General features: G+C 31.6%; 2 protein-coding genes across 3 annotated transcripts; both read left to right on the top strand.

Moving 5' to 3' along the window:
• Positions 1-2,213: 2,213 nt before the first annotated feature.
• Positions 2,214-3,542, top strand: LOC140919921 (uncharacterized). Its single transcript, XM_073366965.1, has 2 exons — positions 2,214-2,852; positions 2,979-3,542. The coding sequence occupies exons 1-2, from the start codon at positions 2,214-2,216 to the stop codon at positions 3,540-3,542; spliced, it is 1,203 nt and encodes a 400-aa protein (XP_073223066.1).
• A 5,147-nt stretch (positions 3,543-8,689) lies between these two features.
• LOC101511319 (uncharacterized) lies at positions 8,690-11,610 on the top strand. Of its 2 annotated transcripts, XM_004496467.4 has the most exons (6): positions 8,690-9,159; positions 9,453-9,551; positions 9,643-9,692; positions 9,837-9,958; positions 10,099-11,131; positions 11,232-11,610. In XM_004496467.4, exons 1-6 carry the CDS (start codon positions 9,116-9,118, stop codon positions 11,354-11,356), a joined length of 1,473 nt encoding a protein of 490 aa, XP_004496524.1. In that variant the 5' UTR covers positions 8,690-9,115; the 3' UTR covers positions 11,357-11,610. The 2 variants fall into 2 exon arrangements, with proteins under 2 accessions (XP_004496524.1, XP_027189253.1); XM_027333452.2 differs by lacking the exon at positions 8,690-9,159 and having other exon boundaries at positions 9,203-9,563.
• The last annotated feature ends 652 nt before the right edge of the window (positions 11,611-12,262 follow it).

The following is a 12,262-nucleotide window of genomic DNA, read 5'->3' as shown; positions in this document are numbered from 1 at the left end:
TATTGATTATATATGTTTATGTATCTCGCACATGTCATTATTCAAATATAGTTAATTTATTTGTGTGGAACGGGTTCTTGAAAATTCTTAATGTTTTTTTGGCTTTTAATGAACTCGACACCCAAAGTGAGAGAGATTATGTTTTTCTTTTTACATACTAATTTCGATAAAATATCATAAAAAACCAAAACAAAATCAATTTCAGTAATGTAAGTACTAGACCAATATATATAATACACAATCTCAACAATACATTTCACAACTATCGTTTTGATAAATTATAAATCATTAATTTTATGTGAAAGAAGGATACAAAACAAGGAATTTTTGTTAGTCTATGATTATATTTTGGTACTTTTCTGTAATAAATTTTTGTAATCTAGTTTCATATTTTCTTAAGTCGCTTATTTAGCTTTTTTACAAATTAGTTCAGTAACTTCTTGTTAAGCGACATCACTTGCTGAAATAAAATTTTAATTTTTTGATATTGATTTGATTGATTTTATTTGTTTCATGAGTTTGATAGTACTCCTGTTTTTGGTTACATTCTTCACACTCTTTTTGTTGCTACATTGAGTTTTGATACTTGATTGATTAGGTTAATGAATTAATTAAGAATAACACAAAAAGGTATGTGTTTTTTAGGAGTTTAAATACTTTCAATCTAATTATTTCTCAACCTTTGTATGTCATAGTTATTTCTTTATATTTTAATTTCTTTTTTCAATTTTTTTATATTGTATTAAAAATGTATATCATATAGATTATGTATGTAAAACTTTACACAAATCTAAAATATTAATTTATTGAAATTCTTAAAGATTAACAATGTTGAATATAAATATATAAAATTTTAAATTTGATAATTTTAATAAAATATTAAATAATTTTAAATTTGTGTAAAATCTTATATGTATAATCTATATAATATAAATTTTTAATTCAAAGAAAAAATTTATTTTTTTAAAAAAGATATAAAAGAAATTCAATAAGACAAATTTAATTTAATTTAATTTTAGATCCTACAAGTAAACTTGTACTAGTGATTATATTTACTAATTAATAATTATTGTTATTAATTATTATTATGATTTATCATGTACTAACCGTTAGTAGTATTTTAAGCGCATGTCTTAAGCCGGTTCTGTTTTTAGTTTGTTAGTTTTAAATTGGTTCTGTTTTTTAAGTTTGTTAAACTTCTACCTGGAATAAGTTAACGAATTAAATATGATAAGATTTGAAAAAATATACTACTATCAAACAATTAGTATGTTAAAATAAAATCTATATATAAAAGTTTTAATTTAGTTTAACAATCACATACAAAATTAATTGAGAAACACTCTCATTCCCAGCAGAATATAGAAGACTAAATATATTTTGAGAAATAGCACTTTATATCCAGAAAAGAAATAGAGGTAAAATTTTAAATTCATATTCATTCATGATTTCACCATATTGATTATATATATTTATGTATCTTGTCACATGTCATTACTCGAGTGTAGTTAATTTATTTGTCTAGAACGGTTTCTTGAAAATTAAATGATAAGATTTGAAAAAGATATACTACTATCAAACTAGCAAGTTAAAATAAAAATATATATATATATATATATATATATATATATATATATAGGTTTAATTTAGTTTAACAATCTTAAAAAAGATTCATTATGATAAGATTTGAAAAAGATATACTACTATCAAACAACTAGCAAGTTAAAATAAAATCTATATATAGAGGTTTAACTCAATTTAACAATCACATGAAACATTCATTGAGAAACACTTTCACTCCAATTGGAATATGGAAGAATACATATATTTTGAGAAATAGCACTTTACATCCATAAGAGAAATAGAGGTAAATTTTTAAATTCATATTCATTCATGATTTCACTATATCGTGTTGAGAGTTAATACCAAAAATAGAGTTAGTTAGAAGTCAGTTTTAGAACTTACTGGATTTAGTAAGTTTGTTAGATTCTGTTAGTAGTTAGGAGGTTATAAAAGCTGTGTTGTATTCTTCATTTGGAAAAGGGATGAATAATACAAGCTCTCATTTCTCATCATTCTCTCCATCTTTCTTAAGTTTCTTTTTCAGTTTTCCACTTAAAACATAACAAGTGGTATCAGAGCTTAGTACGATCCTTGTTTTTTCTGCTGCAACAGAAGAAGATCACACACCAACTTGCAAGAAGCTGTGAAGAATGAGTCTCAATCCTGGGAATGTTGTCTCCAACTTTCCAGTTCTTGATGGCAAGAATTGGAACCGATGGTGTGTTCAAATGAAAGCGATTCTTGGGTATCAAGATGTTATGAACATTGTTGAAGAAGGATACCCACCTCTAGTGGTGAATGCCACTGATGCGCAGAAGCTGACACACAAGGAAAACAAGAAGAAAGATTGCAAGGCCATGGTGATTCTTCACCAATCTGTAGATCCACCTCATTTTGAAAAAAATTCAAGAGCAGCAACTTCGAAGGAGGCATGGGAAATTCTGGAAAAGTGCAATGCTGGTGCTGAACAATTGAAGAAAGTTAGGCTTCAAACAATGAGGAGACAATATGAACTCATGCAAATGGATGAGAATGAAAGGGTGTCTGAATTCTTCAATAGAATTCTCATCCTCACCAACTCAATGAAATCATGTGGTGAGGTGATTTCTGACCTTACTATAGTTGAGAAGATTCTAAGAACTCTCACACCAAGATTCGATCACATTGTGGTGGCTATTGAGGAATCAAGAAAGATTGATACCGTGAAGATTGAGGAACTTCAAGGTTCCTTGGAAGCACATGAGCAGAGACTAAATGAACGAAATGGTGAGAGATCTGCTGCTGATCAAGTTTTATAGGCACAAACTTTCAGCAGAGGTGGCTCTAGGGGCAAATCTGGTCAGAAATATTGAGGAAGGGGAAGAAACTTCAGAGGGAGTTTTGAAAGAAATTACAGTAATCATGAGAATATCAAGGCTGGGTCAGATCAACCTGAATCTTCTAACAGAAGAGGAGGGTTCAAGCAATTCAAAGGCAAGAAAACTGTTGATAAAAGGAAAGTAAGGTGTTACAGCTGCAACAATTTTGGACATTATAGTTCAGAATGTCATGCTTCCAACAACAGTGATGATCATAGGAGAAATCTTGATGCGGATGCTAATCTGGTCAAGGAAGAAACAACAGATATTGAAGATCCATGCAGATTACTCATGATGATAACCAAAAATGATGTTACAAGTGATAAAGTATGGTATCTTGATTCAGGATGTTCAAACCACATGACTGGTCATAAAGAATGGCTGGTAAATTTTGATGAGTCAAAGAAAACCAAGGATAGATTTGCAGACAACAGAACTGTTGATGCTAAGGGCACTGGTGATGTCTTAATCAGAAGGGGAGATAGCAAGAAGGCCCTGATAACTGAAGTTCTGTATGTTCCAACCATGAAGAGTAATTTGATCAACATTGGGCAGTTATTGGAGAAAGGTTTCAGCATGAACTTGCAACATGGAATTCTGGATGTTTATGATGACACATAAAAGAAGATCCTGAGTGCACCTCTAACCAGAAATAGAATCTTCCAAGTCAAGTTTGGAGCACTTGATACAAAGTGTTTCAATGCAGAAAAGATTACTGATGAAACTTGGCTATGGCATATGAGGTATGGTCATCTCAATTTTAAATACTTGAGATTGTTACAGTCAAGAGGAATGGTTCTAGGATTACCTCATATTAAGATTCCTAAGACTATGTGTAAGAATTGCTTACTGTGCAAACAAACTAGGAACTCCTTTAGCAATTATACTCCAACTAGAGCCACTGATTTACTGCAAGTTGTATATGCTGATGTGTGTGGTCCATTTGAAGTTCCATCTTTTGGTGGAAACAAATATTTTCTGCTTTTTGTTGATGAGTTCAGCAGAAAAAAATGGACTTATCTGATCAAAGCCAAGAGTGAAGTCTTTTCCAATCTGAAACATTTTAAAGTGCTTACTGAGAAGCAATCTGGAAAACAATTGAAGATACTCAGAACTGATGGTGGAGGGGAATTTACTTCCTCTGAACTTGAAAGATTTTGCACCGAAAATGGTGTTGTGCATGAAGTGATTGCTCCTTACACGCCTCAACACAAATGGTGTTGTTGAAAGGAGGAACAAAACCATAATGAACATGGTTAGGAGTATGTTGAAAGGCAAGAACCTTCCCAAAGCTCTGTGGGGAGAAGCAGTGGTTACTGCTGTGTATATGCTAAACAAATGTCCCACTCTACAATTAGAGGATAAAGTGCCTGAGGAAGTTTGGACAGGCAACACACCGTCAATTAGACATCTCAAAGTCTTTGGTTCTGTATGCTACAGACATGTGCCTGATCAGAGAAGAAGCAAACTAGAGGATAAGAGTGAAAAGCTTATCTTTATTGGTTATCATCCCACAGGTTCTTATAAGCTACTAAATCCTGCCTCTATGCAAGTTACATACAGTAGAGATGTGTACTTTGATGAAACAAGTAGTTGGGGAGAACTAGACAGAAATAATGATTCAGTCTTTGAGTTACCTACATAAACTGAATCATCAGCAAACACTGAAGTCATTGAACAACAAGTTGACAATGAAGAAGTGCAGGAAAATCTAGACCAAGATGGTGCTGAGAGGAGATCTATGAGAAACAGAAACTTGCCTACTAGACTTCAAGACTATGAAGTGTTTCCAGATAGTGCAATTGCAGATGATGGAGAACTGGTTCACTTAGCTTTCATGGCTGAAGCTGAACCTGTGACATTCAAGGAAGCAATAGAAAACATCATCTGGTTCAATGCTATGAAGGAAGAAATTAGATCCATTGAAAAAAATAACACATGGGAACTTGTCACTCTTCCTCAAGGCAAGACACCCATTGGTGTGAAATGGATATATAAGGTGAAATTGAAACCAAATGGGAGCATAACAAAGCATAAAGCAAGATTGGTAGCCAAAGGTTTCATGCAAAAGGAGGGATTTGATTACAGTGAAGTGTTCTCTCCTGTTGCTAGATTTGAAACAGTTAGAGTTGTTGTGTCTTTGGCAAGCTGGAATAACTGGAAACTACTGCAGCTAGATGTAAAATCTGCTTTTCTGAATGGTCCTCTTGATGAAGAGGTCTATGTAACTCAACCCCCTGGATTTGAAGCTGCAAACAGTAAAGGGAAGGTGCTTAGACTGAGCAAAGCACTATATGGGCTAAAGCAAACTCCAAGAGCTTGGAACAAAAGAATAAATTCCTTTCTTACTCAATCTGGTTTTAGAAAGTGTACAGTTGAGTATGGAGTCTACATCAAAATTCTTAGCAATGGTGGTATGGTGCTGATTTGCTTGTATGTGGATGATTTGATTATTACAGGCAGTGGTGAAACAGAAATTGAAAGAATGAAGCTGAAGCTTAAATCAGAATTTGAAATGTCTGATCTTGGTGAGTTGGCTTATTTCCTCGGAATGGAATTTTTCAAGACTAAAGATGGAATAATAATGCATCAGAAGAAGTACGTTACAGATGTGCTGAAAAGGTTCAAAATGACTTATTGCAATGAAGTCAGAGTTCCAATAGAGGGAAATTTGAAGCTGGAAGTGCTAGAGTATGAACCATTTGTTGATGCGACATTGTTTAGACAGCTGGTGAGCTGTTTGAGATTCATCTGTCATAGCAGGCCAGAGATTTCTTATGGTGTTGGGATGGTCAGTAGATTCATGGCTCAACCAAAGCAATCTCACTTAGCAGCTGCTAAAAGGATCTTGAGATACCTGAAAGGGACAATGAATTTTGGTGTGGGAAGGTTAAGCTACAACTTGTAGCATTTTCAGACTCTGATTGGTGCGGAGACAAGCAAGATAGAAGGAGTACATCAGGAAATGTTTTTATGTTTGCTGGTGGTCCTATTTCATGGAGTTCAAGAAAGCAATCTGTGGTGGCTCTTTCCACTTGTGAAGCTGAATATATATCAGCTTGTGGTGCAGCCTGCCAAGCTTTATGGTTATCTTCATTGTTAAAGGAACTCGAGGTAGATATTGGACAAGAGATGGAATTGCAAATTGATAACAAGTCTGCAATCGATTTAGCAAAAAATCCTGTTTCTCATGGGCGCAGTAAACACATAGAAACAAAGTTCCACTATCTTAGAGACCAAGTCACAAAGGGAAGAATCAGTTTAAAGCATTGCAGAACTGAATATCGATTGGCAAACATTATGACTAAAGCTTTGAAAGCTGAGAGATTCATAAAGCTGAGGAATATGTTGAATGTTGTGAAATTATGATTGAGAATTGGTGTTTATAGCACATGTTGAATAGATTGTCGAGTGTTGTTTTTGATCTTTGGTATTAAAGGGGGGTGTTGAGAGTTAATACAAAAAATAGAGTTAGTTAGAAGTCAGTTTTAGAACTTACTGGATTTAGTAAGTTTGTTAGATTCTATTAGTAGTTAGGAGGTTATAAAAGTTGTGTTGTATTCTTCATTTGGAAAAAGGATGAATAATACAAACTCTCATTTCTCATCATTCTCTCCATCTTTCTTAAGTTTCTTTCTCAGTTTTCCACTTAAAACATAACATATCGATTATATATGTTTATGTATCTCGTCACATATTATTATTAAGTATAGTTAATTTATTTGTCTAGAACAGGTTCTTGAAAATTCTTGATGAACTTCTTTTGGCTTTTAATGAACTTAATACCTAAAATGAGAAAGATTATGTTTTTTTAAGTAATGTACATACTACACCAATATCAAAAATACATTTCACAAAAATCGTTTTGATAAATTATAAATCATGTATTTTATGCGAAAGAATTATATAAAACAAGGAATTTTTGTTAGTCCATGATTATAATTTGCTACTTTTCTTATATGAATTTGTGTAATTTAGTTTCATGTTTCTTAATTCGCATATATCTCTTTCTGGCAAATTAGTTCGGTAACTTCTTATTAAGTGACATCACTTGCTGAAATAAAATTTTAATTTTTTGATATTGACTCGATTGATTTTATTTGTTTCTTGAGTTTGATAGTACTACAATTTTTATTACATTCTTCACACTTTTTTTGTTGCTACGTTGAGATTTGATACTTAATTGATTAGGTTAATTAATTAATTAAGAATAACACAAAAATGTATGTTTCTTAGGAGTTTAAATACTCTAAGATCTAATTATTTCTCAATCTCTATGTGTCATAGTTATACAAAAATAAAAAGAATCAATAGAAACTTAGATATAGAGAATCTAAAATTCTTTCGCCTTTTAACTTTCCTTGAAATTCTAATTTTTATTAAAAAAAACAAAATATATGAAAAATTGATTGAATGTGTGGAAGTAGATAAATTTTATAAGAAAAAATATTTATGTTAAAAATTTTGAAAAATAAATAATTATTATTTGTGACAAGTTGTGAAAACCAAATTAAATAAGTCTATAAATTAAATGTGGTTTGATATATTAATAGATATATTTTATTGTGGTGTATGTTGTTGTAATTTTGATATATTTTATTTTATTAGTAAAGTTGTTTTTATGAATAGAATTATGGTTGTTTGTTATCATTGCCGAAATGTATGTTTGAGTTTTATATGTGAAATTGACATGTTATGTGTGCATCTTTCCTTGTTACACAATTTAATTTAACCAAATAACATGTATCATGTAGATTGGTACGTGTAGATCATCCGTGCAACATGTAGATTGATACATGTATATGAACTAAATTTTTTTATATCAAATTTTTTAATTATTAAAACTACAATTTTTTTATAAGGCTCAAGTTTTAAGATTACAACGACGCCTCTAAATCTTTAAGACACTCTAGAAACAAATAATCTTGATGTGTCTAATATATCAAACAAACAAAATGGAGGATATAATTTATAAAAACAACTACAATAATTATAAAATAAATTATTTAACCTAAATTTCAACTATTTGAGTTGTGAATTTTATCTAGAGATATAAAAATCAAACCAAATAATCCTATGATCTCAATAATTTACCTAAAACTAATTAAATTAATTTGATATTTTTTGATGAGTTTGAATCCAAGTTGAACTAAACCAATAAATGCAACATTTATTAATTTGAAATATAATCAAAGTCAATTGATTTTATTTGTTTCTTGAGTTTGATAGTACTACAATTTTTTATTTCATTCTTCACACTTTTTTTGTTGCTACATTGAGATTTGATACTTGATTGATTAGGTTAATTAATTAATTAAGAATAACACAAAAATGTATATTTCTTAGGAGTTTAAATACTCTCAGATCTAATTATTTCTCAATCTCTATATGTCATAGTTATACAAAAATAAAAAGAATTAATAGAAATTTAGATATTGAGAATCTAAAATTCTTTCGCCTTTTAACTTTCCTTGAAATTCTAATTTTTATTAAAAAAAAACAAAACATATTATTTTTAACCTTGTTAGTATTTTCTCTTTCATCCAAAATAGAAAAATAAATAATTAAAAGGAATATAATTCTTTTTGGCCTAATAGACTGTTTAACTTCATCCATATGAATGTGGATGATCATGCAAATTTTCTTCATTACGGGGGTTGTTCTAGTAGTGGCTACTGGCTACTAACGAGTGAGTGATGTTCAAACGCGCAGCATCGCGTCGCGTTGCACTCAAGACTATAAATAGAGTGAAATAGTGTCAGTTTTCCACTTCTTTTTGGTTCTTGGTTGTGTCTTACTTCTTCAGCAAGTTTTTATTTCTTTCTCTAATTTTTCCTCTCACAAACACATTTTCCCGAGAAAATCTATCGCGAAAGAAAATGTTTCTTTTTTCTCTTCATTTACTTCCACCACCACCACCTCGACCTCCAAACGCCATTATCTTCGCCGTTTTTCTTGCTATTTTTCTTCACGGCAAAAATAAGAGATAAAACGACGCATTCTTGAATACATTCCTATTTCTTTGGCGAAATCTTGATTTTAGGTTTAGGAGCTTTTTCTTGATCTTAATTCTTCTAAAATCGTTCTTGTAAAGTGTATTCCTAGTTCCGCTGTTTACCGATTCTTGAAAACATTCCTGCATTTTCTATTGATTTCTTTGACTTGTGATTGCGAGTGAGGATTTTCCCGAGAAAATGGGACAATATAACGGAAATACATCATTCTTAAATCCGTACAAGTAAACTTCTACTTATTGTTATTAATTATTAATTATTATTATGATTTATGTGTACTAACAGTATTTTAAGCGCGTGTCTTAAGCCGGTTCTGTTTTTAGTTTGTTAGTTTTAAGCCGTTATAATTTTTTTTTTTGCGGCGATAACTTTTTTTTCGCAACTGAAACTACACTATCATGTAATCTTATATAGGACGTTTAAACTCTCCCCCCAAATTTATAATGAAATCGTTTGAACTTAGTAGAGTAATCACACGCTTATATAAATCAAGATACTTTTAATTTGGTGTTTGCAGAAGGTCAAGAATTTCATACACAAGAAAGTTTCTACTCTCTTTAGCCAAAGCGGGAGATCATAGAAAAGTAAAATTACCTATTCAGCTTTCAATGTCTAGGTAAGTAAGAATGTAAGATATCCTCTTCTACGTTGTGTATTATTCTTCTGATTTTTGTAGGTTGCTTAATTGGTTTCTGTTTCTTGAACAGCGTGTCTGAAGATTCAACTGGCCTATTATCCCCTCCTTTTTGTGATCCAGGTATGTATTGTAAAGTTTGGTAACTTTGATTTTCTACTGTTTAATTGATTGATAATCTTCTTCCTATTAATGTGTATATTTTAATTGGAAGAAATTGTGATTTGTTTAACTAAATTGTTTTAAAAACATCATGCTTTGTTACAGGTTCTGTTTGTAAGCAAGGAATGGCTCAAGATTCTCCTGTGAAGGCTCAAGATTCTGTTCAAGATAAGGTCACTGTGCTGCATAAGAGTAATGAACCATATCGGCCTCCATGTCTCATCAAGGTACGATTTTAGCTTTATTGAGAAAACTTAGAACATAATCTGCAAATATGGTTTAATTTGTTGATGAAGTAAGGTAGATTTAGGCATGCAACTATTTATATCTGCTCTTTGACAGGGGTCCATTATATCCTTTTTTTCAGGCATTACCTCCTTGGACTAAAGACATCAATGATTTGCTTATCACTGACAAATACTCAGAGTATACAAGTCAGGAGAAAGCAAAACTAGAAAGATGTGGAACTGTTTCTGATCACAATTCTGCTACAAAATTTGCAAAAAGTGATCATCTTTGGGAGTCTTATCTGTATCTACCTGTGCAAGAGGATATACAGTTTTCTGACTCTGCTCCAATGATCCATAGTGAAGAGGAACTACCCATTTCAGTCACGAAGGAAAATGCATCCATCCCTGATGTCCAAATTCAAAAGGAGTCTGAATTAAATTCTTCCAATTCCAGCTTCGATGGAAATTTGACTTCGTCTGATATTCGTTTGCCTGATGAGGACAGTTTGATTACATATGATGGACCTTTCTCGGGGCTTAAAGTGGAAATTCCGCCTGGGATCAATAGTTTATTGCCTGCCCCTGAAAGCAATCTGACTGAAGATGAATTGGATAGTCCAGGTTCAGTTTATGACAGGATTGTGAAGCTAGTGGAGTCTGTACTCGAAGATGATGAGGATGCTGATGATGTTGTTTCTGCTGCTGCTGCTGCTGTTTCTGCTGTGGATGGTGATGATGCTGATGATGAGTATTATTTTGATCCTCATATGAATGACGAGGATGATGATGAGAGTTTTTTTGATAGGATGGATGATTTTATGCTGAAGCTGGTGCAGCATGGAACTAGATTTGGTGACTTGTACCTCTCTATGTACTCCCAACAGCCTAACCCACAGTTTTATTCTGATCAGATGAATCCAGGAAGGGATCATAACAATAAAAGCTCCACTGATCCAGCTTCATTTTCTTTGTTCTCTGATTCTTACCCATCCTACAAAACTTTTCAACCTTTGCTCACAAGGTTTAGTTATGGAGTTGGCGATCCAATGTTCCAAAAGGTGATTAATCCAAGTGAATATGGTATCTGTGCATTATGTTTATCACAAAGTGAGTTTCCTGCACCAGAGGTGCCTTCTTGCATGGAGAATCCAAGCCTAATGCAAAATGCTGGTAAGAAATTGCTTGCATATTGTTTTGTTTGAATCACGCGTAACTGAAATTTTAAATGATGTTTTAGTTAATTACTGATTTTTATCCTAAACATGGTTAGGTTCTTGTGGTGATGGCAATATCAATCAAACACCAGTTGACCATTCTGCGGACATGAAACTGGAAGAAAGTAAGCTGATGCACCCATTCATGGGAGGTTTCACAAGTAGACGACTTTCGACTTGAGATGGAGGAAGGAATAGTAGCATGAAGAATACAAGATATGACAATGGTTTGCTTTGAAGATTAGCATGAAGGCTGAAATTGCTTTAATAGATCTCTCCTTGTTAACTTTCTATTTCAGTTTGAATTGAATTTGATTAGACTGATTTGATTTTGCTTTAGAATCTGGTCGGTTGAATTGAATTTTGTTGGATTCAATGGATTTTGTTTTAGATTTTGGTTACTTGAATTGAATTGAATTGAATTTGTGACTGATACTCGTATCTTGGAAGCAAGTAAAGGAATTAATTATCTTTGTTTGAATGGTAAAGTAGAATTATTTTTTTAAATTATAATAAATAAAGGATTTCATGGATCTCAAACTAAGAATTTAATTCTACTTGATTGAAAAATATTGTTCATAAAAAATTATTTTTGCTCACCCAATCAATTTGTTGACACAACACAAATAAACATTTTTAATGCATGTTTGAACTCAATTAAATAAGAGGCAAAATTCAAAAGCAATTCTAGACACAAAAATTATATTGATATATATTTGATAAAAGTGTTTGGATTTCATACATTCGACTAGAATTAATTTTTCTTTTTAAATAAATTCAAATTAAAGATTGAGTTTTGAGTTTTTGCATCAAATCATGATTTAATTTTAAATTTATTATTCTTCGAGAAAAATTGCTATATACTCGCACATGACACACACTTTTGTTTGAACTTGCTTGTAGTCGATATACGGTAATAACGACTTTATCAAGTTATACGAATTTCTTAAGTTTTATCTCTTCTTTAATAGTAGTATTAGTAAGTTATTTTTGATTTTTTTGTTGCTTAATTGCAAGTTTGGTCACCTTCATGAAAATAGTCCATTTATTTTAAAATTCAATTATTTAATACTTATTTTATATTATT

Source organism: Cicer arietinum, chromosome 4 (genome assembly GCF_000331145.2).
Source record: "Cicer arietinum cultivar CDC Frontier isolate Library 1 chromosome 4, Cicar.CDCFrontier_v2.0, whole genome shotgun sequence".
In the NCBI taxonomy this organism is placed as follows: domain Eukaryota; kingdom Viridiplantae; phylum Streptophyta; class Magnoliopsida; order Fabales; family Fabaceae; genus Cicer; species Cicer arietinum.
Note: the sequence above shows the minus strand (reverse complement) of the source record. Positions and strands in the feature narration are given on the sequence as shown.